General features: G+C 61.6%; 1 protein-coding gene across 9 annotated transcripts in view; it reads left to right on the top strand.

Annotated features, from left to right (window-relative positions):
* SLC12A7 (solute carrier family 12 member 7) overlaps nt 1-24,982 on the top strand; it is a 103,361-nt gene that overhangs the window by 57,558 nt on the left and 20,821 nt on the right. For 8 of the 9 annotated variants that reach the window (XR_012413555.1, XR_012413556.1, XM_005556543.5 and 5 more), the window contains exons 2-17: nt 4,465-4,559; nt 5,052-5,174; nt 9,422-9,568; nt 10,119-10,173; nt 11,591-11,721; nt 13,029-13,270; nt 14,479-14,690; nt 15,388-15,555; nt 17,746-17,844; nt 18,830-18,887; nt 19,641-19,815; nt 20,819-20,937; nt 21,394-21,492; nt 22,329-22,448; nt 23,126-23,230; nt 23,967-24,135. Coding sequence is in view for 7 of the 9 variants with exons in the window: in XM_005556543.5 (XP_005556600.4) it covers nt 4,465-4,559; nt 5,052-5,174; nt 9,422-9,568; nt 10,119-10,173; nt 11,591-11,721; nt 13,029-13,270; nt 14,479-14,690; nt 15,388-15,555; nt 17,746-17,844; nt 18,830-18,887; nt 19,641-19,815; nt 20,819-20,937; nt 21,394-21,492; nt 22,329-22,448; nt 23,126-23,230; nt 23,967-24,135 (2,117 nt within the window). In the remaining 2 variants the exon portion in view is untranslated. Of the gene's footprint in view, nt 1-4,464; nt 4,560-5,051; nt 5,175-9,421; nt 9,569-10,118; nt 10,174-11,590; nt 11,722-13,028; nt 13,271-14,478; nt 14,691-15,387; nt 15,556-17,745; nt 17,845-18,829; nt 18,888-19,640; nt 19,816-20,818; nt 20,938-21,393; nt 21,493-22,328; nt 22,449-23,125; nt 23,231-23,966; nt 24,136-24,259; nt 24,537-24,982 lie in introns of those variants that run through there. The other variant, XM_073993095.1, reaches the window with a different exon arrangement.

Raw genomic sequence — 24,982 nt, 5'->3', positions numbered from 1 at the left:
GTTTGTGCGTCTCCCGAGTGGGCACGTCCGTCCTGCTGAGAGCACACTTGCCGTGGCCTCCACAGAGACCAAGCGACACTCTTAAGAAAGCGAGGGGAGACGCGTTCTCTTCAAAGGCTCGAAGGTGGCCGGGCGCGGTGGCTCACGCCTGTAATCCCAGCACTTTGGGAGGCCGAGGCGGGCGGATCACAAGGTCAGGAGATCGAGACCACGGTGAAACCCCGTCTCTACTAAAAATACAAAAAATTAGCCGGGCGCGGTGGCGGGCGCCTGTAGTCCCAGCTACTCAGGAGGCTGAGGCAGGAGAATGGCGTAAACCCAGGAGGTGGAGCTTGCAGTGAGCCGAGATCGCGCCACTGCACTCCAGCCTGGGCGACAGAGCGAGACTCCGTCTCAAAAAAACAAAAACAAAACAAAACAAAAAAAACAAAACAAAACAAAACAAAAAAAGGCTCGAAGGTTGTAGTCATGGTCTGAGGCTGCTTTTGGTAACAAGAACGTGCTGGTGGCTGGTAGAACATGCTCATGTGTTCAGTGCAGTTCCTACGTGGGAGGACCAGCCATACCCCGCTGGCGTGCTCCGTCCCCCTTTTCTGTGCGTCTTTGTGTTCTGGACTCATCGTCTGTGTTACTTTAGTAAGCAGTGAAAGGACAGACTCACACCTCGTTGTCCCCACGTGTGGGGCTTTGTCGTGAGGCCGCTGGTGCACAGTCGGACACACGGATCCCAGGTGTGACCCTGTGGCGGTTACATGGTTATGTTTTCTAAGTTTAATGAATTGCTCGATATTCATCCAACTTGAACAAGTTGTTGCTAGTGCTTTTTTCCAACTGCATAGATTGCCTGTAGGAGGCTTGCGTGTGTGTTTTTTGAGGTGTCCTTGGGGCCTGATAGGTGTTGCCATCTTCCCAAGCAGGCTGTGCAGAGGAGACACCGAGGTGAGCAGTGGTTGTTGCTGCTGGGAGTGTTGGAGGTGACGGGAAGGATGTTGGTCTCCTTGGTTTGAGTGAACGTGCTTGCTGTGTACACATTTTTCCTACTTGCGCGGTTCGTAGAAGTTCAGATAAACAGTGGTTGCTTGCTGAACGCAAACGTAGTTCCATGCTAAGACCCCAACCACCAGTCAACCCGTGCTTTCCAGAAGGGATGTGGGCCGAGCAGTGGAGCCCCAAGCTGCCCTCCTGGTGGAGAAGGGCAGGCAGGGCTCGGCCTCCAGAGCCGCGCACCCTTCCTGCGGGGAAGAGAAACTTGAACCCAAGCAGCTGTGACTTTGTCCAAGGTTGTATGTGGGGTTGGCTGCGTGGGAGGGAGAACCTGAAACCCTCGGGTCCCTCCCTCCCTCACTCCTTTCCTCCCTCCCTCCCTCACTCCTTTCTTCCCTCCCTCTCTCCTTTCCTCCGTCCCTCCCTCCCTCCAAGAACAGCTGTACCAGGCTCCTGGTCCTTCATCTTCCATTGACTCCCGAAAGACTCACCAGTCACCGCTGATCTCTCTGTAAACAGTCGGCCATTCTGTCCAGACAAAGGGCCTGAGCAGGAATCCGCTGAAAACATGGGAGAGGAGTGGGGAAGGGCCCTGGATGGGGCTCATTTTGGAAAGACACCTATAATCCTTGGGAAAGACATTTAGACGTATTTTCTTAGTTGAATGTATTTGTAATTTTTATTTTAACCTGATTTTCATGGAACTTCAGATTTCAGAAAGGTTGCAAGACCAGTGTGGAGAACACCCACCCGGCCTTGGCCTTCGTTGCCCAAATATCAACCTCCTGCCGTGTCGGCCGTGTCCCTCCTGCTCCCCGCCCCGCCCTGGGTCTCCATCTTTCACCCTCACGTTGTTTCTGAACGGTTGGGAAGAAACAGCTGAGTGGTGTCCCCCTCACAGGTGTGTCTCCTAAAGGCAAGCACGTTTCTTTCGGAATCTGCAGTGCAGTCCCCGGAAGCAGGGAGTTAATGATCACACACGAGATATCTTTTTCGGATCTCACCAACTGGCCCAAACACGGTCTCTAGAAAAAGAAAGTCTGAGGTCGTGCGTGCACTTGGCCGTCTCTGTCATCTGGAGCTTCGTCTGTGTTGTCTCCCTGATGTTTTTGAGGGGTGGGGCTGCTGTTCTGTGGTGCTGGCCTCTCTGTGGTGTGTCCCGCGGTCTGGGCGTCTGCAGTCGCTCATGGTTGCACCAAGGACCTTATACCCTGAGGGCTGTGCTTTCCGCCGTGGGCACCGTACTGGGAGCACGTGCTGCCCGCCCGCCCCGGGACGGCGATGCCCTCTTTGCTGGCATGGCCGGAACCCACCACTCCTGCAGCTGGTGCCTGTCAGCCAGCCAAGGTGGCTGCCAGTGGGCTCTGGCACATCTGAAACGTACCATAGAAAATGCCCACCCTCGCCCTAGTGTTGTTTGCCACAGTGATGAGCTCCTGGCCTGCCCTCCTCCGGCCAGCTCGCATCCTACCTTGGCCATTTCTTCTGGACGCTCCGTGTCCCACACAGTTCTGTGCAGGGCTAGGGTGGCTGGTCAAGGATGGGCTGAGCACCGCTAGGAAGGGTCCCGGCCTGGTCGTTCCCAGTCTGGGGGGCTGGTGTGCAGCTCATGGGGCAGAGGGCCCTGGGGTGCACGGGTGGGTGTGGGTTTGATGCCCTTCAGCTCCTCACCGTGCCTGGCTGGGGCATGTGCATTTGCAGACCCTGTTCTCCTGGTCATGGGCTGCTGGCTCGGGGGTCCCGGGCAGGCTGTGGTCTCTGCAGTGGCTTGTGCCGAGTTCCTTGTGCTGCTATGACAGTCCTTGATGATGGGCAGGCTGTGGTCTCTGCAGTGGCCTGTGTCAAGGGCCTTGTGCTGCTGTGACAGTCCCTGATGATGGGCAGGCTGTGGTCTCTGCAGTGGCTGTGCTGAGGTCCTTGTGCTGCTGTGACAGTCCCTGATTCCCTGATGATTCCTGAAGGGCAGGTGATTCATGAAGACAGAAACTTCTCAGAGTTTTCGAGGCTGAAAGTCTCAGACCAAGGCCTGGGCAAGTTTGGGGTCTGTTGAGGGCCCTAGGTTCCCTGCCGTGTCCTTGCGTGGAGGGTGGGAGGGTGGGAGGGTGAGAGAGTTCTACTGCTGAGGGCTGGGTGTAGGGACTTTCATCCTTTCCATGCCTCACCACCTCCTACAGACCCCACCTCCTACAGACCCTGCCTCCTAACACCGTCACATGGGCCACTGGGCCTCAACTCGCCAGGGAGCCTCAAGTCCTCCTCCGCCCCAACCCCCTTGTTCATGCCCTCGAGCAGCTGCTAGGATCTACCCCCTGGTTCCAAGCCCTGGGCCCAGCCCCCGGAGGGGTCACCAGCCCAGCCTTCTTGAAAGATGCAGGAGTTGGGGGCTCATTTGCCTGGAGAGCCCGTGGGCAGCATCCTCGACAGGGAACAGTGGGAAATCCTCTGTGTCCCTCAGAAACGGCGGGTTAAGTAGCAAGGCCAGGAGGTGCAGCCTTGACTTTTGAAAGTGAGAATTTTGCCCACATTTGGCTGAATGAGAGATTTTCAATGCCAGAGGGAGGTACCCTTGCCCTGGGCTGAACAGCTCATTTGCTGAGGCTTTCAGGGGCTTTGTTTTAAATGATAATGTGTGTGGGGGCTAGCATGTGCCCTGGGGCTAGCGTGTGCATTGGGGCTAGCGTGTGCATTGGGGCTAGTGTGTGCCCTGGGGCTAGCGTGTGTCCTGGGGCTAGCGTGTGCCCTGGGGCTAGCGTGTGCATTGGGGCTAGCGTGTGCCTTGGGGCTAGCGTGTGTCCTGGGGCTAGCGTGTGCCCTGGGGCTAGCATGTGTCCTGGGGCTAGCATGTGCCGGGGGCTAGCGTGTGCCCTGGGGCTAGCGTGTGCCCTGGGGCTAGCGTGTGTCCTGGGGCTAGCGTGTGCATTGGGGCTAGCGTGTGCCCTGGGGCTAGCGTGTGCCCTGGGGCTAGCGTGTGTCCTGGGGCTAGCGTGTGCCGGGGGCTAGCGTGTGCCCTGGGGCTAGCGTGTGCATTGGGGGCTAGTGTGTGCCCTGGGGCTAGCGTGTGCCCTGGGGCTAGCGTGTGTCCTGGGTCTAGCGTGTATCCTGGGACTAGCGTGTGTCCTGGGACTAGCGTGTGTCCTGGGCCTGCGTGTGCCCTGGGACTAGCGTGTGCCCTGGGGCTAGCATGTGCATTGGGGCTAGCGTGTGCCCTGGGGCTAGCGTGTGCATTGGGGCTAGTGTGTGCCCGGGGACTAGCATGTGCCCTGGGGCTAGCGTGTGTCCTGGGACTAGCGTGCACCCTGGGAAATGCCCCTTTCTTTGGAACACAGATATGTGGAAGGAAGGGGTAGTGTCACCCTTAGCCACGGTTTGGAGGTGACAGCTGGTGGGGACCAGGGCCCTCCATGCAGGATCTGCGGTTGGCCTTCTGTGCCTGCTTTTAGTTTCTTCTATGCTGACTCTGAACTGTTTTTCCCTCACCAGGAGATGGAAATCCAAGAGAAAACAGCCCATTCCTCAACAATGTTGAGGCGGAACAGGAGAGTTTCTTTGAAGGGAAGAACATGGCACTTTTCGAGGTAACTTATTGGAAGAAGAAGGTGCCAGGGCCGTTGCTTTGATGTGGAAAAGTAAAGGAGCCCCTGGGGGCCCCCAGGCCGGGGCCTCCCACAGGACTGGACACCACGTGGAAGGAACTGGGGCCTCCCTGTCCCGAAGGCCATGGAGGGGACCCAGTCCCGCACCTGAGCTGGGATGTGGTCCTCGACGGGCGCCTTCTGGGGTCCTTCCTGGATCGAGGGTGTTCCAGCCCCACGGGAACCCCTCAGAGCTGCCGAGTGCTGGCCATCCCGGGGTCCCTGCCGTGGGTGGGTGGTCCCACTCAGTGAGGCCTGGAGCCCCGGCCTCAGACTCAGACCTCCACCCAGGTGTCCAGGCCTCTCTGGCTGGCTTCAGACCCAGGGGCGCAGGACCGGGCAAGAGCCTGAGCTCCACAACCTGAACATGGGGAGGCAGCCTGGGGGCCTGCGGCGAGGTGAGGGCCACCTGTGACCTATGTCCACACCGCACAGGAGGAGATGGACAGCAACCCCATGGTGTCCTCACTGCTCAACAAGCTGGCCAACTACACCAACCTGAGCCAGGGCGTGGTGGAGCATGAGGAGGACGAGGAGAGCCGGCGGCGCGAGGCCAAGGTACTGCTGCCCTGCCCATGCCCGGCCAGTCCCCACCCCGTGTGTCCTGGTAGGTCAGATCACGCCGGCAAAGCAGTTGCTTGTCAGAAGAGTTGCCCTAAGCAATAGTGTCGTGGCCCCGTCCAGCCCTTTCTTTCTGGGAGGACTTGATGGTGCCTGCCCTGCAGCTCCGGTCCAGCCCTCTTCCCTCTCCACTGTCCGGGAAGCATGACATCCCCCACACAGCTGGGCGGCCGGGTTCCCTGTCGAGAAACGAGCTTGGGCTGTTTTGTTCGTTCTGCGGGAGTGGCTCTGTCCCCTGCTGTGGAGAGAAGTCTGAATGGTTCCGAGAGGCCGGGACGTGGCCCCTTCCAGAGGGTGCTGTGGCCTCCGAGCTCCCGGGGGGCCACCCTCCTTTTCGTTTCCTGTCCAGGACACTTAGCCTGGTAGTGTTTTCCCTGCAGTTTTATTCCTTGAGGATTTGTTTCCAGGAATCCGTCCTAGGAAACGAGGGGGGTGCAGTGGGGATTCCGTAGAACGTTTTCCCCTGGGTGGTTTCTGTGGGCGACGAGGTGTGGAAACCCCTTGAGCGTCCTCTGGAGGGTTCTGCCATCCCCTGCGCAGACGGGTTGCCTGAGAACCACCCTGAGGCCTGATGCCCTGAAGTGACGCTCACAGGCGAGAGAGACCCCGGACCCATGTTGGGAAAAGTCTCATGGGCGGATGAAACAAACGCTGTCCTCGCTGTGGGGGTGCGACAGGTGGCTCAGTTTCTTCTCAACTCCCTCTGCTGTTAAAATCTTCCAAATACGTGTGCATTGCTTTAGAATCATAAGATACAAAAAACAAACAAAAAATCCACCGAAGGAAACCGTGCAGTGCAGGCTCCGCTGTGAAGCCAGGCGACGTCCTCCCCCAGTCTTGACACAAAATTGTCATTTCCCGAGTCAGCCCTGAGCCTGTGCCCCGCTCCTTCGGCAGACAGCTAAGGGCATGCATTGGCTTTTTAGGATGATTTTTAAATTCCCCTATTATTTTCCCTAACTTTCTAACTCTAGAAATACTCTCAGGAGACCCCTGTCTTCTCAGGAGGGAGGGTTTTGTGGCACCAGGTAGGGGCCAGTGAGCAGGAAGGAAGGAGGTGCTGAACTGGGTGCCCACCAGGTCCAGGGAGGGTGGCCCCCCTGCTCTGACCTCCACCAAGTGGGGCGTCCCTCGGCTGGCCCCCTGCCCTCCCCTGCATCTGCCTAGCCTGGGCTCTGTGCTTTGCGTCGGCGCCAGCCCTGAGCGCCTCCTGCCAGCGTCCAGTGTTCAGCTGACCTGGATCCCACACAGCGATGGGGAAGTCAGGCCCCTGAAGATTTCTCTTTCCTTCCTTTTACTGTAAACACAGTGGAATTAATACTGCATTTCCAGGATACCTGAAGACACTTGGTTTTGTTTTTGAGAAGCGTCACTCTGGGGTTGAAGTAATCAGAGATAAGTGAGGGACGTGACCGTGTGGCCACCTCAGGGTGGGGCCTGGCCTGACGAGGGCCCTCAGCCCTGGCTGTTGTCCCAGGACAGGGCAGTGGCCTCCTCAGAAGCTGCGTCTCTGGACCTCTTTGTGGTTCCCCTGCTGGGCCCTTCCCGGCTGGGGGAGCCTGTGGCCACCCCGCCTGTCCATAGCTCGGCCAACCCTTGGGGTGGGGCCATCACTGCTGCACGTGGACGCTGCAGCATTGGGTGTTGCCATGCCGGGCTCAGCACTCAGCACCTCTCGGGGGTCTCATGCAGGCTGGGCGCTACCTTGAGGCCTCATGGGCTCAGGCTGGTGCCCTGGCACCAAAACTCCGGACGGACAGGCCTTCCCTGTCTGTCCGCCTGCGTGCTGGGGTTTGTGTCTAGGGAGATGTTGGCCTTCTCCAGGGAGCAGGTGCCTTCCCACGGGCCTGGTCCGAGTGCTCCGGGAACCGGCTTCAGTTCCAGCTCGGCTGGGCTCAGGCACCACTGACCTGGCCACCCAGCTCCAACCCCTCTGCCTGGTGGAGCCCAGCCTGCCATGAGGTGCCCATAGAGAGCACACCCCAGCTTCTCTCACCCTACTTGGTACCGAGACATGAGGAAACGTCCAGGCGGGTGCGTTTGTTGACGGCACACCGTGGGCCAGGGTCCAGGAGGTTCCCACCTGGAGGGCTCTCCCCGGCCCTCCCTGGCAACCCTACCCTCAGGCCGGTGGCTCTCAGGCCTCTGTCCCTCGGGGTCAACATGCAGGTGCTCGAGGCTGGTGCAGCCTGCGTTTCAGTCGGGGAGGGACCAGGGCCCGTGACCCCAGCAGGCCTGTTGTGTGACGATGGCAGGTTTCGGTTGGCAGTGAATCCTTCAGCTCCCTTTGGGGACTGTGGCTCGGCCCCTGGGGTGGAAGGGCAGGGGCCGCCCCTCGTCCTCTTTGGCTAGGCTCAGAGGCTCATCCCCAGCAGACCTGCTCCCATTAAAAGGGCCAGGCATCTCTAGCCTCCCGCGCCTGAAATTGGGTCGGGTTGGGCCTTATAAGTTGCCTTTTAGGCGCAAACCGAGAGGCTAAGGCCAGCCATGCCCTTTCGTGAGGAGTCGGGATCCTCCGCCTTTGGCGGAGAATCAGCTTCTGACTTGCCTGTCACGGGGCCGTGGGATCTGAGGCTGAGCCTGGAGGGCAGGGTCCCCTGTGTGGACGGCGTCTCTGCCTGGAGCTCTGCCTGTCGGCTCCTGCGTTAGCTGAAGCCTTGCTGTGAAGTCACAGCAACAATTGTCCCTGGAGCCTTGCTGTCACCCCTGCCCTGGGTTCTCAGTTTTATCCCATGAAAATGTCCCAAAGCCGGTTCTTCTCCATCTCCCACCACGTCTGTCGTTTGCACCAAGAACAAGGCGTACCCAGATTTGGAGGGCCCAGCAGCGGCCCCCGGCCCCGTCACCCTCTCCTCTCCAGGGCCCCTGTCACAAGCAAGTTGCTCCCCTGTTGCTCCCCACCTAGGGCTCAGGGAACCAAGTGCATCCCCCAGGCTCTCAGAGCCAGAGCTTCCCATGCTCCCGGCTGCTCTCTTAAATTATTTTCTCCAGGGTCCTAAAGTCATTGGAGCCCTAGATCTCTGCTGAGCCCCGTACTCGGCCTGTCTGTGGGAGGCATTCCGGCACAATGACCCCGGAAGCCGCCCTGTTTGCTTTTGTGGTGTGGTGCTAAACGTGCTCTCCCTGGGAGCTGTCCATCACTTGGTCCCCTGTTCCCATCCGGCAGCCGGCCCCATCCCCAGGCCTGGGCTGTGTGAACCCCAGGATCGAACCCCCTCCTCAGCCTCCTCACGGAGCCTGTTCTGATCTGCACTGTGGCCGTTGTTCACAGGAAATGTCTTCAAAGAAAACCTTCCCCGTTTTCTACATTGACCTTGAGATGTTTTCCTGTTAAAACGTCACCTTGTGCTGGGGCCAGCCGTCCTCCAGGTCCGAGCCATGTGCCCCTGCTCATGGCGGGAGTGGGGCTGAGCAGGCAATGGGGACAGAGCTGAAACTTCTGCCCCAGCCTGGCCGGTCCCGAGCGGGGCTAGGGGGCTGCCTCGCAGCCACTGACCTGCTTCTGGCTGTGCTGCTGGTCCTTGCCCGTGCGGGTTTCTTCAGGGCCACGGGGTGTGTCCCCCTCTCTGGCACAGGTGTCTGAAGCGGGCTGCCTGCTCCATCCTGGGGCAGGCGGGGTGGCCCCAGGGTGGATATCTGAACCTTTGCTGTTATATTGTGGTGACCTGGGCCAATGCTGAGCTGTGGATTTTATTTTTTTTAATTTAATTTTATTTTTTTTAGCTTTATGGGCAGCAGCCGTTTCTTCCTTCCGCCGGCTCTGCTTCCATTCCTGAAGTCTCAGGCTCTCCCCGGGTGTCAGGTCTGAGGCCCTGAGCCATCCAGGGAATGGAGCTGGGGGCCCTCCTGTTCTCCCTCTAGTTTTTCCCATAACTTTTCCAGTGTAACAGGTTCCCCTCCGTCGGGGAGGCACAGCAGAGCAACTGCATCTTGGTTCTCTGCCAACCATGTGGTTCTGCTCCCCTCCCCTAAGCCCCCGCCCCCGGGATGGTCAGGATCCCACCCTGGGCCTCTCTCTGAGCCTCCGTCTGTTCCGGGACGGACTCCTGTCCCCTCCAGTCCCCTTCTGCCCCTTCCTGCCCCCACGGCCGCTTTGCCTGCCCAGGGCCTGAGTGCAGCCTGGGGAGGGGGCTGCCTTCGGGTGTGGGGTCCGAGCCCCCGGCACACGCTGTGTTCCGTCGCAGGCTCCGCGCATGGGCACCTTCATTGGCGTCTACCTGCCGTGCCTGCAGAACATCCTGGGCGTCATCCTCTTCCTGCGCCTGACGTGGATCGTGGGGGTGGCTGGTGTCCTGGAGTCCTTCCTCATCGTGGCCATGTGCTGCACCTGCGTGAGTCTCCCCGGCCAGTGTGGCTGTGCCTTCAGGCGGGGGCAGCCGGACAGTAGGGCCCTCCCCAGACACCCGTGTAGAGGTTGTTCAGCGCCGTCCCCTCCACGAGAGCCGGGGCAGCTGCGGGGATGAGACACCACACTGGCCGGGGTTCGCGCTGGCGTGTTGATTGGCGCTGGCACCTCATTTACCCGTGTCTGCGGAAAGGCATCTCGGCCGGTGGTGGGTGTTGTGGGGTGGCCTCAGGGGGCTGAGGCTTCCAAGGGAAGGGACACCCTGTGTTTTGACGACATCACCTCCAGTTTGGAAGGACCTTGGGTACTTTCAGGTGTCCTTGTCATAGGGAAAGGGGTGGGAACCAGGACACTGCATGCCTGGTGCCCGGGAGCCTCCGGGTCCTAGTTTCCCAGCCACTGCATTGAGATGGAGAGCCCTGGAGCCGGGGGCTGACTTTCGGCGGGAGCCAGGCCATAGACCGCGCCTTGGGAGTGTTGCGATGCCGGCAGGCTCTTGGAAAGCTCTCCTCAGATGGCCGCCTGTCTTTCTGCAGACAATGCTGACCGCCATTTCCATGAGTGCGATCGCTACCAACGGCGTGGTGCCAGGTAAGGGGTGCCTGAGTCCTGTTAGAGGAGTCTGTGTGTTTGGTAACTGGGAGGAGGCCGCTCCGCGAGGCAGGGCCAGGGGCTGCCTGGGGGTCACTGCCAGGCCTTCTGCGTGTTCTCCACTGGCTCCTCTGGCGTTTGAGCCGTGAGGTCACGGCTGTTTGGTTTTCTTCCCCATTTTGCTGCATGGTGACCGTCTCTTGCCAGGGTAGGCAGTGCCCACCGGGCAGCGGGCTTGGGAGGGGGAGGCATGGGCGATTCCAGTGATGCCTGTAGCCTGGCATGTGCCATAGGCTGAGTTCTTGGAACCTGTATCTCACGAGGGAAGGTGAAGACAAAACGCTGCCCTGACCTTGTTAATTACTAATAAATTAATTACAATATGTAATAACTAGTGAACTGAGATGTTAATTAGTAATAAATTAATTACAATACGTAATAACTAGTGAACTGAGATGATGTTCATCAGCAATAAATTAATTACAATACGTAATAACTAGTGAACTGAGATGATAATTAGCATTAAGTTAATTATAGTACGTAATAACTAGTGAGCTGAGATGATACTGTTAATTAGTAATTACGTAAATAGCTAGTGAACTGAGATGATGTTAATTAGTAATAAATTAATTGCAATACATAATAACTGGTGAACCGAGATGATATTGTTAATTAGTAATAAATTGCAACACGAAATAACTAGTGAACTGAGATGATGCCACGTCTGCTCCCTAGTGCACGTGTCCTGCGTGTGTTAACGGCCGGGCTTGCTCAGCACCAGGTCCTCACGCAGCTGGCCCCCACCCCCACAGGGGCATTGCGTGGTGCTCAGTGGACTTCCCCGGCCGCAGGAGAGCACGAGGGCCCTCACTGGGGGTCTCCCTCAGCAGCCAGGGGACCAGTCTCTGCTTCTCGATGACTGCATCCGTTAGGGCCCCTTCCTCATGGCCACATGCACTGCTCAGAGCAGGGAGAGCCGCGTTCTCCAGGCAACCCTGGGGTCGCTCCCAGCTTTCCCGTCAGCCATCGCATGCGTGGTTCACAGTCTACCAGAGAACTCCTGAACATCCTGGTTTCTCTTTTGCCTTTTTTATAAGCAAAACGTAGTGGAAGTGGGGGCTGGGGCTGCCATTGATGTACGCAGGCCTTTTTCCCGGACGTGCTGGGGCCTCCTGCCCCGACCTCACCTGGTCCTCATGTCCACGAGGGCACGGTCGGTGTGGAATGTGTGCCGAGCCTCGGGAGGGGAGCGTTTACCGTGGCAGCCGGACGTCTTCATGTGCTGCTTTGCGGTGGGCGAACACGCTGCCTTCGCAGAGACAGGCCTTCCTTCACTCACGAGCGACAGCGCAGACCGCACCTCAAGTCTGCGTCCAAGCACGCCCCTGACCCGCGGCCGCCGCCTGTGTCTCCACAGCTGGCGGCTCCTACTACATGATATCGCGCTCACTGGGACCCGAGTTCGGAGGCGCTGTCGGCCTCTGCTTTTACCTGGGCACGACGTTCGCAGGGGCCATGTATATTCTGGGGACCATCGAGATCCTTCTGGTGAGCATGCTGCTTTGGAGCGTTCCCCACCCCACAGTCTGCGGCAGGACGCCAAGGGGCCCTGCCTGACCCACTCTGTGGCACACACAGCACACGGAGCCCTCCCGACCCCACTGCCCTGACTGCCCCTGGGCTCTCCCTGGCGGAAGCCGTCGGCAGCGTCCACTCCGCAGTGACCTGGGTCCCCTGTGAGCTCCATTGCCGCCCTCCGCGAGGGGTGCCTGGCATGAGCTGGGTAGACGTCTGGGCTGTAGATCTGAGCCCCACGTGGGTGCGGCCCTGCAGTCTGAGCTGTTTTAGGGGCAGGGTTGGAACTTGGCTCAGAAGAACCTCTTGCCAGGATCCCAGCCCCTTCCCTGCCTGATTGATTTGGGCACTTGGTCGAGGGTTACGGAGCCCAGCAGTGTACGGCCAGGTGATGTCATCACCTTCCCAAAACAGGCTCAAAGCACGCCCCACATCACCTGAGCACAGCTAAGAGCTGTGGCCTGAGTTCCTTGGTCCCCGTGGGGACAGGAACCGCCCTCTCTGGCTGCTGAGCACCACCCTTCCTGTGAGCTTCTGAAACCCACTGTCCCCACAGGGCTTCAGAGATGCCCACCTGAGCCCCCATCCCCAGTCTTTCTGCCCCTCCCTCCGCTGCCAGACCTGGTTCCCGGCCTCCTGGGCTCCTGCAGAGAGCCACATGGCTGAGAAGTTTCTGAAACCTTTCAGTGGGGTCGCATCCACCTCTGTCCCACCCTGAGTCCCCTGGCCATGCCCCTCGGTCTTTCCTGCCCCGGGTGCCATGGCTGCGAAGACACCATGGCTGCCGCACTCCCCGGATTGCTTTTGGTGGGGATGAGTGCCGTGTCCTCCATGCCTACTGTACCCCAGTCCTGTCCCGGTCTTGAGGGAGCTGAGCAGCACCGTCTCGCATCTCCGTCCCTTGAATTTGGGCAGAACAGAGGTTGCACCCAGCCGGCGTGGTCAGACCCAGTGTTTGTCCAGGACGTCCAGCCGGGATGGGCCGAGCTCTCTGGGCTGTCACGTTCCTCTTAGCAGGTGTTTCTTTTGAGTGTGGACGTGCGGCCGCCCCGGGTCCTGAAGTTGCTTTACTCTCAGGTGCCCGGGTGGCTCCTGGGAAACGTGCAAGCCCCTGGCCGTCCATTGCCCGTGCGCTGACCCCGCGGGCTCCGTCCAGCACGGATGCCTCCCGATGGCCCCAGCGCCTGTTGGGAGGAGGCCCCTGTGTGGCGCTTGCAGGAGGGAGGGGCGCTGGGGAGTTCTGTCCGGGGATGGCCTCCCAACCCGTCTTGTCCCTGCAGACGTACATCTCCCCGGGTGCGGCCATCTTCCAGGCAGAGGCTGCGGGTGGCGAGGCGGCCGCCATGCTGCACAACATGCGTGTGTATGGCACGTGCACGCTGGTGCTCATGGCCCTGGTGGTCTTCGTGGGCGTCAAGTACGTCAACAAGCTGGCGCTGGTCTTCCTGGCCTGCGTCGTGCTGTCCATCCTGGCCATCTACGCCGGCGTCATCAAGTCTGCCTTCGACCCCCCGGACATCCCGTGAGTCTCGGGGCCTCTGAGCCGTGGGTGGTGTGTGGGGCTGGGGCCAGGTCCCATGGGCTCTGCCCGCCTCTGGTCCGTCATCCTTGACACTGAGCTCCCCGCGAGGGGCGGGACTGGGTGTGACCACGGCAGGAACCCCTGTGGGCTCGTTCTGAGGATTATGGGAAACCCAGCCGTGAGGCGGGCCGAGGCATCCTCGTGGCCGGGTCTGAGCGTGAAGACCCTCCTCGGTGGCAGGTTTCAGGGGTGGCCGGCGGCCTGAGCACGGTCAGGTGGCACCGAGGGTCGTGGGCTCCCTTCTCCCTCCCAGAGGTGCTTGGAGAGTCTCTTTTCTTGTCCTCTTGGAGGAGAAGCTGGGAGGCGGCCCACGTCCTGGAACACGGGAGTGGCCGCCAGAGCCCTCAGGAGCGGGTCCAGAAAAGGCCAGCAGCCAAGCCCCTCGAGGTTCCCAAGTTTTTGCCGTCTCCGTGTGGAGGGAGCCCCTGAAGGAATAGCCTCATAGAGGCCTCAAAACAGAGGGAGGCAGAGCAGCCGCAACCCTGCGAGCCTGTTTTAGGGAAACACAGCTCTGTCCTTCCCTGGGGCGCCCGTCCTGAGACCCCTTGCTGATGCCTGAAGCCGTGGCCCCGTGTAGACTGTTTTCTACACACAGGCCTGGTTTACACACCAGAGGCGGCACTCCTGTGCTCTTGGCCGTTGGGACGTGGCAGGAGGGTGGCTTGGACTCAGGCACTGAGATTGTTACAGCCGACCCGGCCAGGACACCGCCGAGGGCCTCAGGCAGGAGCGACTGCAGCATGGCTGTGTCGGCACGGGGGGTTTGCGGGGTTCCACCTCACTGGTTTCCACTGCGCAGTGGAAAACGTGTGAATTGTTTATGTCTAGAACACTTCAGTTAAGCATGTTTGGACCATGGGTGGCCGAACCATGGATGAGGGGACGGCTGTACGGTACAGCATTCCTGCTGCAGCCTGGCCCGGTCCCGGGTCCCTGGTCCCCGGCATGATCCGTGACCCTTGCGTTCCTGCTGCAGCCTGGCTCGGGCCCAGTTCCCGGTGTGATCTGTGGCCTTCCTGTCTTGGGAGGTGCAGGGTGCCAGGAGCCACTCGCGGGTGACACCACGGGTGCCCATTGGAGGAGCCGGGTGGGGCAGTAAAAGCCACTTCGGCAGCAGCACACGGCCGTGCCTCCCTGTCCCGCCCTAGGGTCTGCCTCCTGGGGAACCGCACGCTGTCTCGGCGCAGCTTCGATGCCTGCGTCAAGGCCTACGTCACCGACAACAACTCAGCCGCCTCTGCACTCTGGGGCCTCTTCTGCAACGGCTCCCAGCCCAGCGCCACATGTGACGAGTACTTCATCCAGAACAACGTCACCGAAATCCAGGGCATCCCGGGCGCGGCCAGCGGCGTCTTCCTGGGTGAGGCCCGCAGGGCTGCAGCAGGGGCTGGGGGTGGCGGCGGCCGGCGCTGGCCCCGGTGGACACTGTCACCGTAGAGTCGCTCTCAGGGCCCCAGTTCCTCCTGCCTGGCCGAGCCCCTCCCCAGCTGCTGCTGACGAGCCTGGGGGTCCCTGTGCACACCCCTGGCAGAGCCACAGAAGCCAAACATAGCGTGGCAGGGAGATGGCCTCTGTCGTGGTCAGCAAGCTGGTCTTAAAGCCATGGATTTACGTCCACGACCACCTGGCAGTGTGTGTGGGGAACTTGCTGTGTTAGTGAGGGAGCGGTGGCTGGGCGGTGACACCCCCTCTGTGCGTCCTTCCCTGAGGAGAGGCTGCCCTGGACCCGCCCCAGGGGCTTGAGGGAAAGGACCCTTGGCAGGGTACACGAGACCTGCTCCAGAACCCGAGACGGGAGGCCCAGGCTTCCCAGGAGTATGTTGTTCCGCACTGAGGCTTCTCTTTAGTGCTGACCTTCCTTCCGTAGACGCAGACAGGTAGCTTTCCCAGAGGTACCGTCTCAAAAAACTTGTTTGAATTGGAGCCTGCTTGCAGCGCACAAGCTGTGACCCTTCCCCTCCGGCCACCAGTGGGGCCTGCCAGGGAGTGGCCTGCCCCGTGGTGTGGGCGCTGGACGGAAGGTGTCAGAAACCCATGGGATCTTCCTTGTCCGGCAGAGAACCTGTGGAGTACGTACGCGCACGCAGGGGCGTTTGTGGAGAAGAAAGGTGTGCCCTCGGTGCCTGTGGCAGAGGAGAGCCGCGCCAGCACGCTGCCCTACGTGCTCACCGACATTGCGGCCTCCTTTACCCTCCTGGTTGGCATCTACTTCCCCTCCGTGACCGGTGAGCCCGCCGCTCCAGCCGTCTCCTTCTCTTTCTTTCTCTCCCTCTCTTTTTCGCTGTCACCCAGGCTGGAGGGCAGTGGCGTGATCATGGCTCTCTGCAGCCTCGACCTCCTAGACACAAACATTCCTCCCACCTGAGTCTCCCAAGCAGCCAGGACCCCAGGCACACGGCACCACACCCGGCTAATGTCTGTATTTTTTGTAGAGGGGGAGCAGCTGGGACCCCAGGCACACGACACCACGTTCAGTAAATGTCTGTATTTTTTGTAGAGGGGGGTCTCCCCACATTGCTCAGGCTGGTCTCAAACTCCTGAGCTCAAGCCATCCTACTCCTCCCAAAGTGCTGGGATTACAGGCATCTTGAGTCACCGCGCCTGGCCTCTCTCCATCTTTCCCTTCTTCTGTCTCTCTGTCCATCTCTCTGTCTCTGTCATTCTGCCCTCCTGTCTCTCTCTCTCTCTCTCTCCTCCTCCCCCTTTCCCTCTCTCTCTCTGTCTGCCTCTCTCTGTGTCTCTCTGTCCCTCCCTCCCTCTCTCTCTGTCTCTGTGTCTCTCTCTGTGTCTCCCTCTCCCTCCCCCATCTCTCTCTGTCTCTCTCTCTCTCTCTCTGTCTCTCTGTTTCTCTCTCTCTCTCTGTGTCTCTCTCTGTCTCTCTGTTTCTCTCTCTCTCTCTGTCTCTCTCTCTCTCTGTCTCTCTCTTTCTCTCTCTCTCTCTGTGTCTCTCTCTGTGTCTCCCTCTCCCTCCCCCATCTCTCTCTGTCTCTCTCTGTCTCTCTCTCTCTGTGTCTCTCTCTGTGTCTCCCTCTCCCTCCCCCATCTCTCTCTCTCTGTGTCTCTCTCTGTTTCTCTCTCTCTCTCTGTGTCTCTCTCTGTCTCTCTCTCTCGTGTGTTTCTTCCTGTCCCTGCTTATCTTGCCTGTTTGGTTCAGGGGAAGCGGCTGAGGTCTCCGCTCTGTGTCCTGATGGATTCGTAAGACGCCTGTCTGCCGCTCTCCTGGGCAGGCCTGTGTCAGGAGAGGCTGTTGTAGGGTTGCTGAGAGTACATGGCACAATATTAGCAGACGCCTAGGAGTGGCCTCGTGTGAGCTCAGAGGCCGGGGACCTCGGCCCTCTGTGTCCTCCTCAGACAGTGGGCCTTGTTCTGACCGGGGGTGGGGCCCTTGGTTGTTCCCCAAGGGGTGGGGCCGGGCCCCGTGCTCCCCCCGTCACACGCACACGCCCCCGGCTGTCTCCACTCGGCCTTCCTGTCGGGATGCCCCTGACTGGCGCTGGCTGCTTGTGTGGCCTGGGCTGCCCTTCCGGTCCCTCCCACGTCTGCTCCTGGACTTTATCTCAGCGCATCTCAAAGCCCTGGAGCCCAGGGTCAGCCACAGGGCCTGGCCCAGCGCTGGCGTCTCGTGTTTACCTCGCCACCCCTGAAGGTGGGCCCGTCTCACCGTGGAGGGGGCGATCAGCCCGGGGACCTCTCCGTGTGCTTCCGCTCCAGCCTACCCCGTCCGTCTGCTCTCAGCGCCGTGGGTGGAGGGCGTGGGGCAGAGCCTCTGCGTGGCTCCGGGTGTCTCTATGCTCTACCGCACCGGATTGTGCGCTCTGCCGCCTTCCAGGCCACCCTGAGCACAGGCGCTTCAGGCTGTGCCTTGGATGGGACTGAGCCAGGCGTCAAGTGGCCGCCACCGACCCGGCTTCCCGGAGCTCTGTGGGAGCCGATTGTGTGGAAATGCCCGCGGCCGTGGCTCCCTAGAGGAAGGTGGTGCCCACGTGGCACTGCAGCAGGAGGGGTCACAGCGTCTGCCCACCCGGCTGGCTGGGCTCTGAGTCGTTCTGGGGTCTCATTCCGAAAGTGCTTAGGTCCTGGGGGGCCTGTGAGCCATTGCTCAGCAGCGTCCCTGGGCTGGCCCTTGGTCGTGGGATTAACGCAGGCTCCAGAGGAGCCCTGGGTGTGGGGGGCGTGGGGTCAGTGTTGGGGTCAGGCCTTGTCCTCGGTCCAGGGGAGAGGTAAACGTGCCTGGGCCTGCGTCCCCCCAGCCGTGGTCCTGCAGCGTGGGCCGGTGGAGCTTGGACTGCAGCCTCGGGAGCGGCTCACCCTCGGGGTCTCCCCAGAGACCACCTTTCCGGCTCTCTGGGCAGGGGCCGCCGTCACATGGCACTGACTCCTCAGATGGGTCTTGGCAGCATTTTCCATGTTCGCAGGTATCATGGCGGGTTCAAACCGGTCCGGGGACCTCAAGGATGCGCAGAAGTCCATCCCCACGGGGACCATCCTGGCCATAGTGACCACGTCTTTCATCTGTATCCTTGGAGGGGTGCAGGCAAGGGAGGTGCGGGTTCCAGCCTCTGCCTGGGGGGAGGCCCCCATGCCCTCCCCGGCTCAGCGCTGCGCCCTCGGCCACTGGCGTGTGACTTCCCGGGTGAGGCCGGGCTCTGACCACGTCATCCTCCCTGGGAGACGGGGCTGGGGCTGCTGTCAGGACCCCGGCTTCTTCGCCACTGTGTGATGCCATCGTAGATAAAACAGAAGCAGTCACCCTGCTGCCTGCGGACAGTGACGCGCAGCTGTGTGTGGTGTGTGCCATCGGCAGGCTGGGCCCGTGGGGCCTCTGGCTTCTCAATCCCAAGGCTGCCTCTTTCCAGCCGAGCATCATCCCCTCAGCGAGGTCCCCTGCCGATCCCTGGCGGTCAAGCACCAGGCCAGGTGTGTCTCCACCACCCCAGGGCCCTGTTCTGTGATGCTGGACAGAGCCCCGGGAGGGTGCGCTGAGGATGCGGGGGACAGGACGTGCCCGGGATGGGACGGGGTGCAGAATGGTCCCTGCCCAACTGGAGCCAGCGCGTCCCCCCTCCTACCCCACCCCCCGTACCCGAGGACACCCACCTACCCCACCCCCCGTACCCGAGGACACCCTCCTACCCCACCCCCCGTACCCGAGGACACCCACCTACCCCACCCCCCGTACCCGAGGACACCCACCTACCCCACCCCCCGTACCCGAGGACACCCACCTACCCCACCCCCCGTACCCGAGGACACCCACCTACCCCACCCCGCGTACCCGAGGGCACCCACCTACCCCACCCCCCGTACCTGAGGACACCCACCTACCCCACCCCCCGTACCCGAGGACACCCACCTACCCCACCCCCGTACCTGAGGACACCCTCCTACCCCACCCCCCGTACCTGGAGCCTGGGGCCAGCGCGTCTCCCCTCCTACCCCACCCCCCGTACCTGAGGACCCTGCACCCGCAGACCCGCCTTTCCTTGACGAGAGCTGTAGATCTCTCCTGCATTGTGCTGTTTGGGGCCTGCATCGAAGGTGTGGTCTTACGAGATAAGTACGTTTCCATCTGCAGTTTTCGTGCAAAGCCTGTCGTCTTCATGGGTTTTCCTGAGGACGAGTTCGACTTTGAAATCACATCGCCCTAGGACTTCATGTCCGTGTACAGAGCTGACGCCGTCCTGGTCCCAGGGTTGGGATCCCCTTGGTCTGACGTGTGTCTCTTCCACTGGAGCCTAGAGCCTGGGGAACCGTTCAGAGCCGCCTCCAAGCCCTGATGCAGCTGGGGGCACAGGAACCGTTCAGAGCCGCCTCCAAGCCTGATGCGGCTGGGGGCACAGGAACCGTTCAGAGCCGCCTCCAAGCCTGATGCGGCTGGGGGCACAGGCCCTTCCTGGGGAGGCCACAGGGGTGTGGACGGGTGAGGCTTGGCCCTGGGAGAGCCCCCAGCCCTGCTGCCAAGTGGAGAAGTAGTGGGGTCCCAGGCAGGTCGTCGCTGACCTGCATCCTCATGGGATGTGCCTGTCTGGCAGCCCCGGGGATCCTGGGTGGTCCCTGACTGAAGCTGATGCCAGGCTGGGTCTTCCCTGCTCCCAAGAGCGACCCTGAGGTGAGCAGGACCCGCTCCCCCGCTGAAGACCCTCCAGAGCATTCCGGCCGGGCAGAGCCTGGTGGAGGTTTCAGCCAACGGGGACTGGAGGTCAGGCCTCAGCTTTCCAAGGAGCCACTCCCACCACACCGGGCCCCTCGGTGGGAGAAGACGTTTTGTCTGATTTAGGCACATTTCTGAAAACCGCCCGCCCACCCGCAGGTTCGGGGAGGCCCTGCAGGGGAACCTGGTCATCGGCATGCTGGCCTGGCCCTCCCCCTGGGTCATCGTCATCGGCTCCTTCTTCTCCACCTGCGGCGCCGGCCTGCAGAGCCTCACGGGGGCACCGCGCCTGCTGCAGGCCATTGCCCGTGATGGCATCATCCCCTTCCTGCGGGTGAGCCCTGCGTCCTCGGGGAGGGGACCCTGGAAGGTCAGGGTCGGGCTCTGTTCCCCTGCGGGATCCTCACAGTGCCGTGTGTGGGGCACATGCCTGCAGCTTGGACCCCGTGGTGGTCGTTCTGCCCCGGCCGTTGCTCTGAGCATGGGAGTGGTGGGTGGTGAGTGGTGGGCAGAGGCAGCTCCAGCCCTCCTGCCTGCAGGTCCCTCCAAGTGCAGCCCCGGGTGTGTCAGGAGCGGCTGTCCAGAGGTGCCTGGTCTGTTGTCTGGCCAGAAGCCCCCTGCCTGCCTGCCACTCCTTTCTCTGTGTGGCTGAGCTCTTCAGCCCGTGGGAGGTGGCGTCACCAGCCTGCAGCCAGAGTGTGTGGCTGTTCTGAGGATGGCAGAGACGCCCGCATTGGGTCCTGTCCGTGTGCTGTGCCCAGAGCTGCCGATTGTGGCTCCTCCTGCCACTCGGGCCCAGGGGAGCTGTGGGAAGGTTGTGGATGGCAGAGCCGTCCTCGCCCATCGCCGGTCCCTCAGCAGGGTGCCGACCCACAGGGCCTTTGTGTGGTTGCATCTTGTCAGTCCCAGCCGGGCCTAGGGCCTGGTGTCCGGGAAGGGGACGAACACACAGACCCCGTGGGCCTCAGCTTCTGGGAGGTGAGGGCGGCCTGAGGGTGAGAAAGGTCACTACAGGGTCTGGGGAACCGTGAGTGCCCTGGAGACGCTGGTCCTGTGTTGTGTGGTCGGGGAAACTGAGGCAGGTGGGGGGTGGGCTGAGGCCACACAGGTTGCAGGCAAGCCCGGTGTAGACACAGCTCTGAAGCCTCCTGGGCTATAGCCCTTTGTCAGGGCCTCTTCCCAGGCCAGCCGGGTGACGTCCCGGGGACCTACTGTGAAAGGCGGTGTCTGCTGGTCTTTGCCTTTAAGACTCATCTGGGCTGGACCTGACCAGACTTCAGCTTCTCTCCTAAAAGGGTGGTGTCATCTGCCCCATGTTCCTGCCCTTGTCCCTGCAGGTGTTTGGCCACGGGAAGGCCAACGGGGAGCCCACGTGGGCGTTGTTGCTGACGGTCCTCATCTGTGAGACTGGCATCCTTATTGCCTCCCTGGACAGCGTGGCCCCGATCCTCTCCATGTGAGCCCCCACAGGACGGGGACCTGGGGTTGGGTGTATGGGCCTGGAGCATGGGGCAGTGTGGACGGGAGGCCCTGCTCAGGACAATCAGTAAACAGGCAGGGCCAGCCGTGGGCAGTCAGGATCCTGCCGGGAAGGGAGTTGGGCCGGGGAAGGCAGGTGCACAGGCCTCCAGGCAGGCGCCGGCCAGGGTCTGCCGGGGACAGTGTGGCTGAACAAATGGCTGCTGGGGAAGGGACAATGGCCCATCTCTTGATGGACCAGGCAGCCACAGGATGACTGGGGCCTGAGGGGGCCTGATTCGGAGTCAGTCTGAGTCAGCTTATGTACAGAGACACGGGGAGACAAGACGAAGGTGGGAGGGACAGTGATGACAAGGGTGGTCTCCCAGGTTGCAGTGACTGGGGGCTTGGAGGGGCCCAGCCGGCGCGTGTCAGTTTCTGGTCGTCCCTGCAGGTTCTTCCTCATGTGCTACCTGTTCGTGAACCTGGCCTGCGCCGTGCAGACCCTGCTACGTACCCCCAACTGGCGTCCACGCTTCAAGTTCTACCACTGGTGAGGCTGCTCAGCACGGGCGTCAGGAGCCCTGCAGGCTGGGACACTGGGTGCCTCTACCACTGGGGAGGCCACTCAGCACAGGCGTCAGGAGCCCTGCAGGCTGGGACACCGGGTGCCTCTGCCACTGGGGAGGCCGCTCAGCACGGGCGTCAGGGGCCCTGCAGGCTGGGACACTGGGTGTCTCTGCCAGTGGGGAGGCCGCTCAGCATGGGCGTCAGGAGCCCTGCAGGCTGGGACACTGGGTGCCTCTGCCAGTGGGGAGGCCGCTCAGCATGGGCGTCAGGGGTCCTGCGGGCTGGGACACCGGGTGTCTCTGCAAGGCCAGCTGCCCTGGGCCTGAAGACCCCAGGCGGGTCCTCGACTGTTCCTTTGCGGAGTAAGCCCCTGGGCAGCTGATGAGACTGTGGCCTCTCTTTGCCTCTGCACCTGAGGAAGGCCTCTAGTTACGAGGATGCCCAGGTGTCTGTGTGCCGCCTTGTACCTCCCGTGGTCAGCCGGCCCTCCCAGACTTGGGGCGTATTCCATCAGGGCTGTGGGTCTTCTTAACTCCCCTCCTCGGGAATCAGGTGCTGGGTGGATGCTGCAGCCATGGTGTTGCGTGCACAGCCGAGGTGCTGTGTGCACGCTGGGAGCTGGAGCTGTGTACTGGGTCTTGGAGTAGTGGCTCCCACAGGGGCCCAGGGAGCCCCGTCACCCCTCAGAGGTGGTTGGGTGCAGGCATGGTCGTCAGGCATCAGTGACTGTTTTCCTGGTGTTAACAGAGAGTTTCACTGAGGGAGGGGCAGTGTCCGTGTGGCATTGGGCCACCCCTGAGCCACTTGTCCCGCCCCCAGGACCCTGTCCTTCCTGGGCATGAGCCTGTGCCTGGCACTGATGTTCATCTGCTCCTGGTACTATGCGCTCTCCGCCATGCTCATCGCTGGCTGCATCTACAAGTACATCGAGTACCGCGGGTAAGCACCGTTAGTCCCCCTCACGGACCCGGTGCACAGGATTGCGGGCCCCGCTCACACTATGCCCAGGGCAGCTCCCTAGAGGGGCCTCCCTGGGGCCCGAATGTTGTGTGCCGTCCTGGGAGCAGCTGGGAGCACATGCAGGTGGGCTGTGCTGTGAAAGCCAGGGTTTCTCTCCTGCCCCCAGCCAGGCCAAGGTGCCTGTACTCGTGGACAGTGTCTCCAGCCTGGAGCTCTTGTCTCGTGCCGTCCTCAGCAGGCGGTGAGCCCATGGCTGACTATTCCTGCTACATGTCTCGCGAGGTGTCCCCAGGTTGTGCCTGTATTCACTTGGCAGCCACGGATGTCCTTCCCCGTGCCCCAGCGCCCACCCTCCCTCCCCTTGCACCCGCCTCCTTCCCAGGGTCCAGCCACTTCCCTGTCACAGGCCTTCTGCTCCCCACCCTGCGAGGAAGGCGCCTCACGCATGCTGGACGTAGACCTCATTTGCTCCATAGCCACGGCACCCTCTGACGGGCTCCTGGGACGGGCTCCCTTGAGGGCAGGGGTGGGCACGGAGGCCTCCCTCCTTATCCAGGGACTTTTTCCGAGGGTCCTGTTTGCCCTGACTCACCTGCCCCCAGAAGTCTCCTCTTTCCCAGATGGGCTGAACAAGCCCCCCACTTCCTTTCCCGCAGTGCCGAGAAGGAGTGGGGCGACGGCATCCGCGGCCTGTCCCTGAACGCTGCCCGCTATGCCCTGCTGCGTGTGGAGCACGGGCCTCCCCACACCAAGAACTGGAGGTGAGCACTGCCTGTGCCCCGTGTTCCTCAGATGCACAGAAGAGCCGTTTCTGAGGTTGGCCTTTGAGTGGGGACCTTGGAGTCTCAGGGGCGTCTTACCTTCAGCCGCTTGGGCACGGTCTGGGGTGTGAACACTGCCTGGTGCAGAGCGAATTGCACAGCTGGGGGCCTTGGAGCACCGGGGGTGTCCCTGCTGCAGGGCGGGGGTGTGGGGAGCCGGCCCCTCTGCCGGCACAGCCCTGGGCTTGGGGTGGGAGAGGGTGGCTCCTGCTGAAGCACAGGCCATATGTAGGAAGCCTCTGCCCCTCAGGGTCTCAGCGGGGGCCTCAGGCCTGTGCCCTGGGCCAGTGTCCCCTCAGGGTCTTGGCAGGGGCATCCGGCATGTGTCCTGGGCCATTGTCTCACCTGTCCAGCATGTCACCTGTCCCACCTGTCTAACCTGCTTGTTCACCTGTCCTGCCTGGCTAGTGCCCACCTGTCCATCGGCCCTGCCTGTCCCACCTGGCTTGTGTGGCCTGTCTCACCTGTCACTTGTTCAACTTACCCCCACCTGTGTCATGTGTCTCCCCATCCCATCTGTGTCACCTGCCCCTTTTGTCACCTGTCCCGCCTGTCATGTGTCCCCCGTCCCACCTGTGTCACGTGCCCCAGCCGTCCCGCCTGCCCTGTTGATGGGCCGTGTGTGGGTGTGCGGGTGAGTGTTGCTGTGGTAACAGCCGCCCCACGCCCGCTGCAGGCCCCAGGTGCTGGTGATGCTGAACCTGGACACAGAGCAGGCTGTGAAGCACCCCCGCCTGCTGTCCTTCACGTCTCAGCTGAAGGCCGGCAAGGGCCTGACCATCGTGGGCTCGGTGCTGGAGGGGACGTACCTGGACAAGCACACAGAGGCACAGCGGGCCGAGGAGGTGGGCAGGGCAGGGTCTGGGGGCCGGGCCCCTTTCCCACCTGGGCTGCACAGGAAACGCGCCCTGGTATGTCCTCATCGCGATGTGTCAACACGGTGCCGTGCATGGCGCTGCTGTGTTTCAGCCGTGGCGGTGGCTTTGAGCTCGGAGCAGTGTGCTGAGGCCTGGGAGTGCCAGCCGCACCCCGGGACGCTTGGGAGGCACTGAGGGCCGTTAGCTTTCCAAGGGCGAACCCTGGGACCGCCTCCTCCCGCCGTGGGTGAGCCCCGTCCAGAGACGCAGTCATGGTTCTGCTGCAAGCTCAGTCTCCTCCGCTGTTCGAGCTCACTGGGGGCCGCGTCAGCGTGATGCCCGTGTGCGGCCGAACTTCTGCCCACTCAGAGCTTTGTGGGGAGGGACGGGTGAGTGCCCTGCGCGTGTACCGTGCTGCTACAGTCGGCTCCCCCAGGACATCGGGGCCTGAGACTTCATGTCTTCATTTCTCTGATTTTCAAACTTCTTATGGGAAGCTTCTCCCTGTCCGGAAATGGAATTATGACACCGTCAAAGCCCGCGGGTCCCGTCACGCCACCTGGAGTTACTTCTGTATTTCTCGCTAAAGCGGGGAGTTTCCGAGTACCCACCTGCATGATTTTCATGCCTTGAGCCTCCTTCTTCCCCCTTGTGTCTGTGGGAGTCTGTGGAGCCTACACAAAGTGCCTGTTGTGGTGGTGTGTGTCCGAGGCCCCTCCCATGCGGTGCCGCTCTGTCCTTGCTGTGGGTCGGGAGCCAGCTCCGTGCTGTCAGGCCCCCATTGGGGCCTTGTGGGTGTGTCCAGGCATCTGCAGGTGGCCCCCGCTGTCCATTT

Source organism: Macaca fascicularis, chromosome 6 (assembly GCF_037993035.2).
Source record: "Macaca fascicularis isolate 582-1 chromosome 6, T2T-MFA8v1.1".
NCBI classification, from domain to species: Eukaryota; Metazoa; Chordata; class Mammalia; order Primates; family Cercopithecidae; genus Macaca; species Macaca fascicularis.
The sequence above is the reverse complement of the archived record's forward strand: the minus strand, read 5'-3'. Positions and strand labels throughout refer to the sequence as shown.